Genomic DNA, 15,589 nt, shown 5'->3' on the forward strand with positions numbered 1-15,589 from the left:
TTCACTATATCTGCTCTCCCCGGACCCTGCATTCACTATATCCGGTCTCCCCGGACCCTGCATTCACTATATCCGGTCTCCCCGGACCCCGCATTCACTATATCCGCTCTCCCCGGACTCCGCATTCACTATATCCGCTCTCCCCGGACCCTGCATTCACTATATCCGCTCTCCCCGGACCCCGCATTCACTATATCCGCTCTTCCCGGACCCTGCATTCACTATATCCGCTCTCCCCGGACCCTGCATTCACTATATCCGGTCTCCCCGGACCCTGCATTCACTATACCTGGTCTCCCCGGACCCTGCATTCACTATATCCGCTCTCCCCGGACCCCGCATTCACTATATCCGCTCTCTCCGGACCCCGCATTCACTATATCCGCTCTCCCCGGACCCTGCATTCACTATATCAGGTCTCACCGGACCCTGCATTCACTATATCTGGTCTCCCCAGACCCTGCATTCACTATATCCGCTCTCCCCGGCCTCAGAATTCACTATATCTGTTCTCCCCGGACCCCGCATTCACTATATCTGTTCTCCCCGGACCCCGCATTCACTATATCCGCTCTCCCCGGACCTTGTATTCACTATATCTACTCTCCCCGGACCTTGCATTCACTATATCTGCACTCCCTGGACCCTGCGTTCACTATATCCGCTCTCCCCGGACCCTGTATTCACTATATGCGCTCTCCCCGGCCTCAGAATTCACTATATCTGTTCTCCCCGGACCCTGCATTCACTATATCTGCTCTCCCCGGACCCTGCATTCACTATATCTGGTCTCCCTGGACCCTGCATTCACTATATCCGCTCTCCCCGGACCCTGCATTCACTATATCCGCTCTCCCCGGACCCTGCATTCACTATATCTGGTCTCCCTGGACCCTGCATTCACTATATCCGCTCTCCCCGGACCCCGCATTCACTATATCCGCTCTCCCCAGACCCTGCATTCACTATATCCGCTCTCCCCGGACCCTGCATTCACTATATCCGCTCTCCCCGGACCCTGCATTCACTATATCTGCTCTCCCACAGTACACAGAACATGGAAATTAAAATATTTTAGTAAATATAAACTGCTAAATACCTTTTCTCATCAGCAGTATATAGCAGTCATGTGACTTCTTGGTTAACACTTGTAGGATGAGTTGTCATTCTCCCCTGATTGTCCTATGAGGCTGCATAACCTTTTACTCTCTGTCTGGACAGTGCTGATTGGCCCTGTGCTGATCACATGCACTTTCCCAAGAAAAAAAAAACTCTCTAGCAATACACACCAAACTAAGCATGTGCAGCTTGCCCCCAAGGCTCTGTATTATCAGGAAATGGATTGTGGACAGAAGAAGAAGGGGAGGATAAGAGAAGACAGGATCAAACAGCCTTTTTTTTTATACAATGCAGAGGATTAACCCCTTAGGTTCCACAGTGAGTATAACCAGCATGCTTTACTGCATCTACAGACTGATTGTACTGTTGTGGGTTTAGTAACACTTTAAAGGATATATAAATCCTAAGCAGTTCACTTTTCCTATTTACCTCCCTTTCATCTGATAAATATACCATTGAAAGTGTTTTTGTTATATCTGTTCAATAGGTGCACAAAAAATACCTGTTGATCCTGCCAGAAATCCAATGAGCTGATAACATCCAGTGTTTTCTGCATTCCAATCAGTTACATTGTTCCCAGCTATCTCTCAGGACTACAGTACCTTTTCCCTCTATGTTATGGGAAAGAGAAGATAGGAATACGTTCTGTTGTCCTATCTTTGAGTGACAACACTGCTCCCTCCATAGATTCAGTACAGCGAGCGTTGTCACCCTAAGACAGGAAGTGTGTCACTGGCAGGATCATCAGGTGAAAAAAATAAAAACGAATGCAGCCGCTACATTTAATTATTGGTTAGCTGCATTTTAATAAAAACTGGAAAAAATTAAATATAGCTTTTGCTTGTAGCAGGTAATACAATTCTGATCAGATTTATTTTTCTCTGATAATTCGAAACTGATATTTATTTTAAAGAGGAGAATTCCAGGTATGGATAGTTTTATGTAGTTACATTGTTCCAGATTGAAGCAATGTAGCCATGACATATACCATGCCTGTGGGATCCCCCTGTAAGCTGGAAATCACTGTATAGATACGGCTGCCCCAGTGATCTCCACTAGCTTCTGGGTTCCATGCAAAGCAGCTGCCCTGCTGCATTGGGAATACAAGAGGTTGGCTGCTGGCCAAGGGTGCCATTCAGTGATTGTTCTTCTTTCTCTGAATGGACAAGGTGGAGAGGTGGGGTGGTGATGTCCTGACACAAAATAATTGATACATTATATGGCCGAACGTTAGTGGACACCTGACCGTTACAACTATATGACCTTGTTGGACATCACATTCTAAAACCATGGTCAATAGTATGGCACTGCCCCACCAACACATTTATGGCCATTAAAGCCTCTATTTGTGCTCAATGAGCCAAAAGTGCATTTATGAGGTCAGATGAGAAGTCCTGGGTCAAAATCTGCATTCCAATTGTTCTTGAAGGTGCTCAATAGGGTTGAGGGTTTCCTCCACACTAAACTGGTCTAACTATATCTTTGTGAAGCCTATGTACAAAGGTTTTCAGTAGGACTGAAGTTGGGGTTTTGTGCAGGCCACTCTCGTTCCTCCACACTAAACGCTGGCTATGTACTAAGGTTTTCAGTAGGGCTGAGGTCAGGGTTTTGTGCAGGCTACTCTAGTTCCTCCACACTAAACCAATGCTTTGTGGAGCTGGCTATGTAGAAAGATGTTCAGTAGGGCTGAGGTAGGGGTTTTGTGCAGGCCACTCTAGTTCCTCCACACTAAACCAATGCTTTTTGCAGCTGGTTATGTACAAAGGTGTTCAGTAGGGCTGAGGTAGGGGTTTTGTGCAGGCCACTCTCGTTCCTCCACACTAAACCATTTCTTTGTGGAGCTGGCTATGTACAAAGGTGATCAGTAGGGCTGAGGTAGGGGTTTGTGCAGGCCACTCTCGTTCCTCCACACTAAACCATTTCTTTGTGGAGCTGGCTATGTACAAAGGTGATCAGTAGGGCTGAAGTTGGGGTTTTGTGCAGGCCACTCTCGTTCCTCCACACTAAACCATTTCTTTGTGGAGCTGGCTATGTACAAAAGGTGTTCAGTAGGGCTGAAGTTGGGGTTTTGTGCAGACCACTCTCGTTCCTGCACAGTAAACCATTTCTTTGTGGAGCTGGCTATGTACAAAGATGTTCAGTAGGGCTTAGGTAGGGGTTTTGTGCAGGCCACTCTCGTTCCTCCACACTAAAGCATTTCTTTGTGGAGCTGGCTATGTACAAAAGGTGTTCAGTAGGGCTGAGGTCAGGGTTTTGTGCAGGCCACTCTAGTTCCTCCACACTGAACCAATGCTTTGTGGAGCTGGCTATGTACAAAGATGTTCAGTAGGGCTGAGGTAGGGGTTTGTGCAGGCCACTCTAGTTCCTCCACACTAAACCAATGCTTTGTGGAGCTGGCTATGTACAAAGATGTTCAGTAGGGCTGAGGTAGGGGTTTGTGCAGGCCACTCTAGTTCCTCCACACTAAACCAATGCCTTTTACAGCTCGCTATGTACAAAGATGTTCAGTAGAAATTAAGTCATAGCTTTGTGTAGGCCACTCTAGTTCCTTCACACCAAGCTCATCCAACCATGTCTGTATGTAGATGGCTTTGCACATAGGGACATAGTCATGTTGGAACAGAAGAGGGCCTTCACCAAACTGTTACCACAAGGTTGGAGCTACAGTTGTCGAAAACAGAGGTTCTCAACCTCAAATACCCCCAACAGGCTATGTTTTGGAAATGGATAAAGTAACTCATAAACATAACTCATAAAGCCATTGACGTTGATTTACAGCACCTCTGCATGGTGAAGGAAATCTCAAAGACATGACCTGTTGGAAGTACTTGAGGACGTTGATGTTGGGAACCACTGTCTTTGTATGCTGTAGTATTCAGAGTACCTTCACTGGAAATACCTGCACTCAGTCATTCGGAAAGGGTATTTACATTTGTTAGGCCATATAGTGTAGGTATACAGTGTATGGATGTAAGGTTCTCTACTTTCTTAGGATTTTCCTGAGGGCCAAATCCAGCTCAACAGCAAAACAGAGGCAAAACAGTAAAAATATGTTGGAAATTTCGGCCAACCTGATTTTGCCATAAAAACAGCGGGTTCACCTTTGAATAAAAATATGTTGTAATTAGCCTCTACGTCCACCATTGTTTCACTGCTAAGCAACATTAACTTAAAAATATCTAGTGGTGTGCTGCATGACTTTGCTTTTTTTCTTCTTTTTTTTTTTTAACAACAAAACCATGTGTTCACCATGGCAGCCCTTTATAAACAAAGAGTTAAGGTTGCCTTTGGGACTAAAGTTTGACTAAGTTTTACGTTACCATTTGGGCTAAGGGTATGGTTAACACCAGGTCTAAGATGATTGAGAAGAGCTTACCTGACCACCAGAAGCCATTTCAAGCCAACTGAACCCTTAATGACCACCAAAAACCACCTTCAATTTGCTTTCCCCATTCGCTCCAGTGCATTTTACTAAAGATATAGAATTTTTGCAGAAAGGTAAATAGTATACATAGAAGTAGAGCCAAGATGGGGTATGGTAAGGAGCAAAATGCTTATTCCCAGCAGATGTTCACAGGAGCAGGGGCGGACTGACCATTTGGAAACTCGGGCACTGCCCGAGGGCCCGGGGTCAGTAGGGGGCCCCATGAGATGCCCCGGTACCTTTTTTCAAAGGCTTTTTTGAGTTTGGGCAAGGACACAGGGCCCCATGATCCCCTATTGCCCGGGGGCCCCATGAGTTGTCAGTCCGCCCCTGCACAGGAGCCCTAGCGGAACTACACCCAATGCATCCATTCATGGGTAACATAATGGGTATGAATTATCAAGATGGACTGACCAAAGGCAATATAAATAAAATAGAAACATTTTTGATACCTGGGTAATCACAGTGATGTATTCTCCTCTTTTCCAGTTCAGGATTGTTTCTCCGATTGAATCTTGGTACTGTCATAATAATTTGTCCTTGTGGTAGCACAGAGCCCAGAGGATTGGACACAGTTTGGAGTTGTGGTACTTGCACCAGTTTCAGTCCAAACGTAGCCTCATAAGGCGGCGGGGGAGATATATTATTGACTAAGTCTGGTGTGTTTTCTGGGCTCCCAGGCTGGGAATTGGGAGGTGAAGGTGGCAAGGTGACAGAGGGAGCCTGAAAAAACTGCCCAGGAACCAGGCTACCATCTGGACCCAAGCAATGAAACTGCTTTCCAAGTTGTTGCCGTGTAGAATTGGTCAAAGTCGGAAGGTTTCCACTGGTGGTGGTCGCGGTAGTGCAGCTAATTGCATTTACCACTGGTGTACTTACATTGGCTTGGACCAAATTGAGTGCATCATTAGCCACGGACAAATGGTACAGATGAGTTTGGGGTGTGTCGCTAGTTGTGAGCGGCACTTCTGGTTGTGCCTCCTGCTTAATAAATATATTGTTCGCTGGAACCGCATGTGGCATGCTAAAGACACTGGTGAAATCTGGCAGGGTCTGGGTCAAGGAAATGGGGCAAGGTTGGGGGAAATCGGTCCCTGGTTCAGTTTTGATCTGTGGGAGCAAAGTGAAAGTCTTTGTAGGTCTGAACAGACCGGTACGGAGGTGAGAAGTATCTGGTAGTATTAAGTTTATATTCACACTGTATGGAGCTTGAGGAACCTTTTCCGCTTCAAAATACTCATCCACCACCGAAGCACTCTCCCTTCTGTATTTCTTGTCCGATAGAAAATGGTGTACAGGGAGTTGACCAAGGAGATATTTGTCCATTTCCGACCTTGCCTGTGAAAATAGGTTTTCATTGATTACTAAGGATACAAAATTGCAAAATGAAACAATTTATCGTGGTACATTTTCCAACCATTTTCAATGATATAACACTCAACGTTTTGAAAAGACCATTCTCTAAGTATAGCTAGTAGCAGTTGTCACATTCAGCTGGACTGGTTTTGGAAATGTTTCACCAAACATCCGAGTATCTTCCTCGGCTATAATGAGAGTCAGGAACATACCCTAGTATTTATAGCCAAAAGGGTAACTCATCGTATTCAATCCCTATGGAATGTGTCAAGGCAGATTTTGTCTGTTCAAAAACATGGTGGTGGCTGCATTGTGTTCTTTTCTTTTCAGTAATACAGAAAATACCTGTTGATCTTGAAAGAAATGTCCCTTTCCCTTCCCGTTAGTTGAACAGAAAGAATAAACAATTTTCTCTTTCTTCTATAAACTACTAATCCCGTTACCAATCCCATGTAATAAAGATGAAAAGAAGAAGATATGTTTGTAGTCCAGCTTGGGTGGCAACCTCCATATATGCAATGGAGGAGTGAGCATAGCCACTCAAGCATAGGAAGTGTGTTTCTGTGAGGACTGTCTGAAGGAAAAAAAGAAAACTGGTGCAGCCATCCCAGCAAAGGATTGGTAAACTGCAGTATATTCAACTTTTATTTTTGGCTTTAGTTGCACTTTAATTCCAACCCAGCGTTGTTTCATAAAGCCTGGTACAGGTGTTCACTAACACATGGCTGAAACTGTGAATTGTTGTCAACTAGAGAGAGTAGAGATGAACAGATGGACATTATTCTGTATGTGGCTGACAGATGGTGTTGAAGGCGTGAATTTGATGTGGATGGCCCCTATAACACTTCTTCCAAACAAGTTGTCCTCTCTGTCCAAAGTGTATACTTCTCTGTCCTTAAAAGAATGTTCCTTCTCGCTCAGAAAACACATAGTGCAAATTGAAGGAAAATTTCCATTTTGGGAAAAAAAAAACTGTATCACAAGGTAAAACCCTGTTTCTGGTGGCACAGCAATTGGTGTGATGGTAGAGCCATTGGGGATGATCTGAGGTCTGATGGATGAGCAATTGGGGCTGATCTGAGGTTTGATGGTAGAGCGATTGGGGGCTGGTCTGAGGTCTGATGGTAGAGCAATTCAGGCTTATTTGATGTCTCATGGTAGAGCAATTGGCGCTGGTCTAAGGACTGAAGGTGCAGTAACTGGGGCTAATCCAAGGTCCGAAGGTACAGGAATTGGCAGTGATCTGTGGTTTGACGGTAGAGCAATTGGAGGTGATCAGAGATATAAAGGTACAGGAATTGGGGTGATCTGAGGTTTCAAGGTGCAGGAATTGGAGTGGTCTGGGGTCTGATGGTGCAGGTTTGAAGATACAGGAACTGAGGCGACCTGAGGTGTGAAGGTGCAGGAATTGGGATGATCTGAGGTGTGAAGCTACAGGAATCAGGGGTGATCTGATGTGTGAAAGGCCAGGAATAGGGCTTATCTGAGTTGTGAAGGTGAAGGAATTGGGGAGATTTGGGGTCTGATCGTTCAGGAATTGGGATAATCTGAGGGGTGAAGGTACAGGAATTTGGGTGATCTGAAATGTGAAGTTGCAGGAATTGAGGATGATCTGAGGTGTGAAGGTGCAGGAATTGGGGTGATCTAAGGGGTTAAGGAGCAGGAACTGGGGTGATCTGAGTTGTGAAGGTGCAGGAATTGGGGTGATCTGAAGTGCAAATGGTGGAGGAATTGGGGTATTCTGAGGTGTGAAGGTGCAATAATTGGGGTGATCTGAAGTATGAACCTGCCTCAATTGGAGTGATCTGAGGTGTGAAGATACAGGAATTGGGGTGATCTGAGGTGTGAAGGGTCAGGAGCTGGGTGATCTGAGGTATGAAGGTGCTGGAATAGGGTTGATCTGAGGTGTGAAGGTGCAGGAATTGGGGTGATCTGAGATGTGAAGATACAGGAATTAGGGTGATCTGAGGTGTGAAGGGCCAGGAGCTGGGTGATCTGAGGTATAAAGGTGCTGGAATGGGGTTGGTCTGAGGTGTGAAGGTACAGGAACCGGGGTGATCTCAGGTGTGAAGGGCCAGGAGCTGGGAGATCTGAGATATGAAGGCGTTGGAATGGGGTTGATCTGAGGTGTAAAGGTACAGGAATTGGGGTGATCTGAGGAGTGAAGATGCAGGAATTCGGGTGATCTGAGGAGTGAAGGTGTAGGAACTGGGCTGATCTGAGGTGTGAAGTTGCTGGAATTGGGTCTATCTGAAGTGCAATGGTATAGGAATTGGGATGATCTGAGGTCTGAAGGTACAGGAATTGAGCTGAGATGCTCACGGTGTGCGGTGAAATCAGAGTAAGCCATTTCAGTCCAGGAGAGGAGCCAATAAAACTGTGCAAGACTGAAGAGAAGGCCAGAGTTCAACGTTAATACAAGAACCCCAGTGATTGTTCATAGTAGTATGATTTCATATCTTATCACGCCGTGTCAAAGTGTACAAAAAATAAATTCAACACAAATGTGGCTTTTTAAAAAATAGGTGCTTTTGTAGCTTAAACAGTCTGATAAACATCATTTGGTGTTGGGACATGTTTACTAGTTCTTTGGCATTCATTTTACAAGCCTTTGGGTGAACTTTGCCCGCCAATCACCTGCTAAATGCTGATTTGATAATGATGTTTCTGTCATAAATCTGCTCCATGTATCAGCCAGTCATATATTACAAGGACTATATCACTGGAGATTAGCCTTTCATTGGATAATAGTGTTTTTCTTCCCAAGATTTGGTTGGAACTGAAAGCAGCTAGTTACCAGAAAATAAAGTTTCTGCCTTTTTAAAGTATTTTTTTAAGGAACGATGACTTGATTTGACTTTAGATGTAGAGATTTAGAAAGTAGCACATAAAGCTTAACTCCACTAAATCTACAGATGAAATACCTGACGCCGTAGGAGGAGGAACAGAGCCTGGTGCCAGGTATCATCTGCACTGAACACCAAAAATCACGAAAGTCTGAAGGAGACTTTCGTGATAGCTTCCCTGCCCAAAGAGTGAATGTAGAAAGAGTCTGCAGGAGACTTTTGTGATTCCTTCCCTGTCCAAAGAGTGAATGTAGAAAGAGTCTGCAGGAGACTTTCGTGATACCTTCCCTGTCCAAAGAGTGAATATAGAAAGAGTCTGCAGGAGACTTTTGTGATTCCTTCCCTGTCCAAAGAGTGAATGTAGAAAGAGTCTGCAGGAGACTTTCGTGATACCTTCCCTGTCCAAAGAGTGAATGTAGAAAGAGTCTGCAGGAGACTTTCGTGATACCTTCCCTGTCCAAAGAGTGAATGTAGAAAGAGTCTGCAGGAGACTTTCGTGATACCTTCCCTGTCCAAAGAGTGAATGTAGAAAGAGCCTGCAGGAGACGTTCGTGATACCTTCCCTGTCCAAAGAGTGAATGTAGAAAGAATCTGCAGGAGACTTTCGTGATAGCTTCCCTGTCCAAAGAGTGAATGTAGAAAGAGTCTGCAGGAGACTTTCGTGATACCTTCCCTGTCCAAAGAGTGAATGTAGAAAGAGCCTGCAGGAGACGTTCGTGATACCTTCCCTGTCCAAAGAGTGAATGTAGAAAGAGTCTGCAGGAGACTTTCGTGATACTTTCCCTGTCCATAGAGTGAATGTAGAAAGATTCTGCAGGAGACTTTCGTGATACCTTCCCTGTCCAAAGAGTGAATGTAGAAAGAGTCTGCATGAGACTTTTGTGATACCTTCCCTGTCCAAAGAGTGAATGTAGAAAGATTCTGCAGGAGACTTTCGTGATACTTTAGATGTAGAGATTTAGAAAGTAGCACATAAAGCTTAACTCCGCTAAATCTACAGATGAAATACCTGACGCCGTAGGAGAGGAACAGAGCCTGGTGCCAGGTATCATCTGGACTGAACACCAAGAATCACAAAAGTCTGCAGAAGACTTTCATAATAGCTTCCCTGTCCAAAGAGTGAATGTAGAAAGAGTCTGCAAGAGACATTCATGATACCTTCCCTGTCCAAAGAGTGAATGTAGAAAGAGTCTGCAAGAGACATTCATGATACCTTCCCTGTCCAAAGAGTGAATGTAGAAAGAGTCTGCAGGAGACTTTCGTGATACCTTCCCTGTCCAAAGAGTGAATGTAGAAAGAGTCGGCAGGAGATTTTCATGATAGCTTCCCTATCCAAAGAGTGAATGTAGAAAGAGTCTGCAGGAGATTTTCATGATAGCTTCCCTGTCCAAAGAGTGAATGTAGAAAGAGTCTGCAGGAGACTTTCGTGATACCTTCCCTGTCCAAAGAGTGAATGTAGAAAGAGTCTGCAGTAGACTTTCGTGATACCTTCCCTGTCCAAAGAGTGAATGTAGAAAGAGTCGGCAGGAGACTTTCGTGATACCTTCCCTGTCCAAAGAGTGAATGTAGAAAGAGCCTGCAGGAGACTTTAGTGATACCTTCCCTGTCCAAAGAGTGAATGTAGAAAGAGTCTGCATGAGACTTTCGTGATACCTTCCCTGTCCAAAGAGTGAATGTAGAAAGAGTCTGCAGGAGACGTTCGTGATACCTTCCCTGTCCAAAGAATGAATGTAGAAAGAGTCTGCATGAGACTTTCGTGATACCTTCCCTGTCCAAAGAGTGAATGTAGAAAGAATCTGCAGGAGACTTTGGTGATACCTTCCCTGTCCAAAGAGTGAATGTAGAAAGAGTCTGCAGGAGACTTTCATGATACCTTCCCTGTCCAAAGAGTGAATGTAGAAAGAGTCTGCAGGAGACTTTCGTGATACCTTCCCTGTCCAAAGAGTGAATGTAGAAGGAGTCTGCAGGAGACTTTCATGATACCTTCCCTGTCCAAAGAGTGAATGTAGAAAGAGTCTGCAGGAGACTTTCGTGATACCTTCCCTGTCCAAAGAGTGAATTTAGAGTCTGCAGGAGACTTTCGTGATACCTTCCCTGTCCAAAGAGTGAATTTAGAGTCTGCAGGAGACTTTCGTGATACCTTCCCTGTCCAAAGAGTGAATGTAGAAAGATTCTGCAGGAGACTTTCGTGATACCTTCCCTGTCCAAAGAGTGAATGTAGAAAGATTCTGCATGAGACTTTCGTGATACCTTCCCTGTCCAAAGAGTGAATGTAGAAAGAGCCTGCAGGAGACTTTCATGATACCTTCCCTGTCCAAAGAGTGAATGTAGAAAGAGTCTGCAGGAGATTTTCGCGATACCTTCCCTGTCCAAAGAGTGAATGTAGAAAGAGTCTGAAGGAGACTTTCGTGATACCTTCCCTGTCCAAAGAATGAATGTAGAAAGAGTCTGCAGGAGACTTTCGTGATACCTTCCCTGTCCAAAGAATGAATGTAGAAAGAGTCTGCATGAGACTTTCGTGATACCTTCCCTGTCCAAAGAGTGAATGTAGAAAGATTCTGCAGGAGACTTTCGTGATACCTTCCCTGTCCAAAGAATGAATGTAGAAAGAGTCTGCAGGAGACTTTCGTGATACCTTCCCTGTCCAAAGAGTGAATGTAGAAAGAATCTGCAGGAGACTTTAGTGATACCTTCCCTGTCCAAAGAGTGAATGTAGAAAGAGTCTGCAGGAGACTTTCGTGATACCTTCCCTGTCCAAAGAGTGAATGTAGAAAGAGTCTGCAGGAGACTTTCGTGATACCTTCCCTGTCCAAAGAATGAATGTAGAAAGAGTCTGCAGGAGACTTTCGTGATACCTTCCCTGTCCAAAGAATGAATGTAGAAAGAGTCTGCAGGGGACTTTCATGATACCTTCCCTGTCCAAAGAGTGAATGTAGAAAGATTCTGCAGGAGACTTTCGTGATACCTTCCCTGTCCAAAGAATGAATGTAGAAAGAGTCTGCAGGAGACTTTCGTGATAGCTTCCCTGTCCAAAGAGTGAATGTAGAAAGAATCTGCAGGAGACTTTGGTGATACCTTCCCTGTCCAAAGAGTGAATGTAGAAAGAGTCTGCAGGAGACTTTCGTGATACCTTCCCTGTCCAAAGAGTGAATGTAGAAAGAGTCTGCAGGAGACTTTCGTGATACCTTCCCTGTCCAAAGAGTGAATGTAGAAAGAGTCTGCAGGAGACTTTCGTGATAGCTTCCCTGTCCAAAGAGTGAATGTAGAAAGATTCTGCAGGAGACTTTCGTGATACCTTCCCTGTCCAAAGAGTGAATGTAGAAAGAGTCTGCAGGGGACTTTCATGATACCTTCCCTGTCCAAAGAGTGAATGTAGAAAGAGTCTGCAGGAGACTTTCGTGATGCCTTCCCTGTCCAAAGAGTGAATGTAAAAAGAGTCTGCAGGAGACTTTCGTGATACCTTCCCTGTTCAAAGAGTGAATGTAGAAAAGAGGTTAGTGGACATAGTTCAATGCATAATCTCACTGGAGTACAGAGAAAAATGTACATTGACTCATAATTTCATGAAACAACCTGAGCAGCTGTAAATTACTAAAGGTAGAGCAATGAAACAGAAAGCTGATTTGTGTGAGCTTGTTCACCCTAAAACACATGGATTAAACCACATAGGGAATATCTCATCACTGCTGAGCCCTGTAGTGACATGGGGGTCAGAGGACAGAACCACAGCATGCAGCAGAGGAATAGTTGACTGTTGGAGGCTTTGATGGAGGCTGCATTGCTGAAATAAGTACTGTATTTGCAGTTTTCTATTGCAGGGGAAGTGAAAAAGTGCCTTAAAAAATTAGGGAAGGGTAAGGACCTCTGTCTGCTTTTTATGTCTAGCTTTGTCCTCACTGGGAATAGCGCACCCTCAAATCCTGTTTTGGCTTTGTAGAGGCTTCATAGGCTCAACATACTGCAGGAATATCCAACCATCAGGGCCTCTATAGGATAAAAGTAACAAGCAGGTCATTCGCCCCACCAGTGGCTGTCCATTAGCTCAAGGTAGAGTTAGATGGCTTCATTTAAAATGGTAATTGAAGTTTTTTGTGACCACTGGAAGGTTGATTTACCAACCGGCTTCCTATGTCTTGGAGACTCCAATGAAGGTAAAGTTGGTCTTTGAAGAACCTTTTTTAGGAAAGTCATAAAGCATGTCAACGCTATGTGCGTTAACCCATGTGATTTTTAGTGTGAACAAGCTCACACAAATCAGCTTTCTGTTTCATTGCTCTACCGTTAGTCATTTACAGGTGCTCAGATCGTTTCATGAAATTATGAGTCAATGTATTTTTTTCTCTGTACTCCAGTGAGATTATGCATTGAACTATGTCCACGAACTTCCTTTCTACATTCACTTTTTGGACAGGGAAGCTACTCTGAGACTGAGCTTGCAAGTTTATGAACACATATATGATTCTGGACTTTTATGGACACAAACACTATATTTCCAAAAGTACTTAGACACCCCTCCAAAATTTTGAGTTCAGGTTCACAAAACCAGCTCCACAGAGACATTCTAGATGATTGTGAGCTTCCAACCCTGTGGCAACAGTTTAGTGAAGGTCCTTCTCTGTTTCAGCATGACTGTGCCCCTGTGTGCAAAGCCAGCTCTATAGACATGGTTGACCAGCTTAGATTTGGGGAACTTGAGTGGCCTTCACAGTCCCTGACCTCAACCCTACTGGACACCTTTGGGGTGAATTGGAACAAACTAAGAGGTAGCAAACAAGAGAATTTCATTGTTAGGTTGTACATACACTTTAAAGGGACATGTAACAAGACCATTCACTTCAACAACAATTTTCCCAAAGGATGATACTTTACACCAGTGTTTCTCCAAGGGGTTGCTAGGGGTTCCTTGGGCAATTAGCAATTGTTGCCTCTCAGATAATAAAGCACTGACATCAATGATCATTTTAGCTATCTGTAAAGGGTCATTATTCCCCTGACCACTAATGTAAGGTGCATTCTTCTCATTGACCACCACTGTAAGGGCCAATATTCCCACTGACTGCCAATGTAAGGGGCAGTTTTCCCAATGACCACCAATGCAAACAGCAATATTCTCACTAACCACCAATGTAAGGGGCATTCCTCCCATTGACCACCAAACTAAGGGACATTCTTCCCACTGATCACCATTATAGGGAATTTTCTTCCAACTGACCACCAATGTAAGGAACAGTCTTCTCACAGACCACTAATGTAAGAAGCATTCTTCCCACTGACCACCAATGTAAAATGCATTCTTCCCACTGACCTCCACTGTAAGGAGCATTCCTCCCATTGACCACCAATGTAAAAAGCATTCTTCCCACTGACCACCAATGTAAGGAGCATTCTTCCCACTGACCACCAATGTGAGGAGCATTTTTCCCACTGACACTCAATGTAAGGGGCATTCTTCTCACTGACCACCAATGTAAGGAACATTCTTCCCACTGATCACCAATGTAAGGGGCATCCTTCCCCACTGACCACCAATGTAAGGAACATTCTTCCCAATGACCACCAATGTAAGGGACATTCTTCCCACTGACCACCAATGTAAGGTGCATTCTTCTCATTGACCTCCACTGTAAGGACCAATATTCCCACTGACCGCCAATGTAAGGGGCACTCTTCTCAATGACCACCAATGCAAGGAGCACTATTTTCACTAACCACCAATGTAAGGGACATTCTTCCCAGTGACCATCATTGTAGGGAATATTCTTCTCACAGACCACCAATGTAAGGAGAATTCTTCCCACTGAGCACCAATGTAAGGAGCATTCTTCTCACTGACCAGCAATGTAAGGGGCATTCTTCCCACTGACCACCAATGTAAGGGACATTCTTCCCACTGACCCTCAATGTAAGGAGCATTCTTCCCACTGACCACCAATGAAAGGAGCATTCTTCTCACTGACCACCAATGTAAGGGGCATTCCTCCCATTGACCACCAAACTAAGGGACATTCTTCCCACTGACCACCATTGTAGGGAACATTCTTCCAACTGACCACCAATATAAGGAGCATTCTTCCCACTGACCACCAATGTAAGGGGCATTCTTCCCACTGACCACCAATGTAAGGGGCATTCTTCCCACTGAGCACCAATGTAAGGGGCATTCTTCTCACTGACCACCAATGTAAGGGACATTCTTCCCACTGACCCCCAATGTAAGGGACATTCTTCCCACTGATCACCAATGTAAGGGGCATTCTTCTCACTGACGACCTATGTAAGGAACATTCTTCCCACTGACCCTCTATGTAAGGGGCATTCTTCTCAATGATCACCAATGTAAGGAACATTCTTCCCAATGACCACCAATATGAGATTTGCAAGGAAAGAGTAGACTGTGCTAGGGAACTGACTCATCCTGGAGTAATCAAATTTTCTAGCAAATTCAGAGACGCATTAGGAGTAAATAAAAAATTATTTATGGAACAGCCAGTAAGCATCTAAAAAAAGATTATTTTTTTTTTGTCTGCAATTTTTTTTAAGTTAGTGACAGGGTCTCTTCAAAGACAAGCCGCCATCTCCTCAGGAGGATTAGGAAGAGAAACTCGTCTCTTGAGTACACAACACACTAGTCTCTGAGTACTCTACGGAGAACCTTAGTGATCAAGCAGGTCTTGTAGGGTTATAGGACACAAACACACTGGACCTTTTGTTTCAAAGTATCAGCCAGCTTACAAGTTCTCCTTAAAAAGCAAACACCGAGTCAGAGAGGAACCAGAGCCAAACTCAAAATCCAGGCAACCCCATTATTTACATTTGTTTCTGATGACCCACATCTTACGGAAGA

At 44.4% G+C, this 15,589-nt stretch overlaps 1 protein-coding gene across 1 annotated transcript in view; it reads right to left on the reverse strand.

Annotated features, from left to right (window-relative positions):
* Positions 1–15,589, reverse strand: part of LOC149457045 (Krueppel-like factor 5) — a 65,276-nt gene that overhangs the window by 28,322 nt on the left and 21,365 nt on the right. The window contains exon 2 of the mRNA XM_089684127.1: positions 4,996–5,881. Within this exon, the coding sequence (XP_089540253.1) occupies positions 4,996–5,881 (886 nt within the window). The remainder of the gene's footprint in view (positions 1–4,995; positions 5,882–15,589) is intronic.

Source organism: Staurois parvus, unplaced genomic scaffold, assembly GCF_062004578.1.
Source record: "Staurois parvus isolate SC_StPar_1 unplaced genomic scaffold, SC_StPar_1.0 ptg000337l, whole genome shotgun sequence".
In the NCBI taxonomy this organism is placed as follows: Eukaryota; Metazoa; Chordata; class Amphibia; order Anura; family Ranidae; genus Staurois; species Staurois parvus.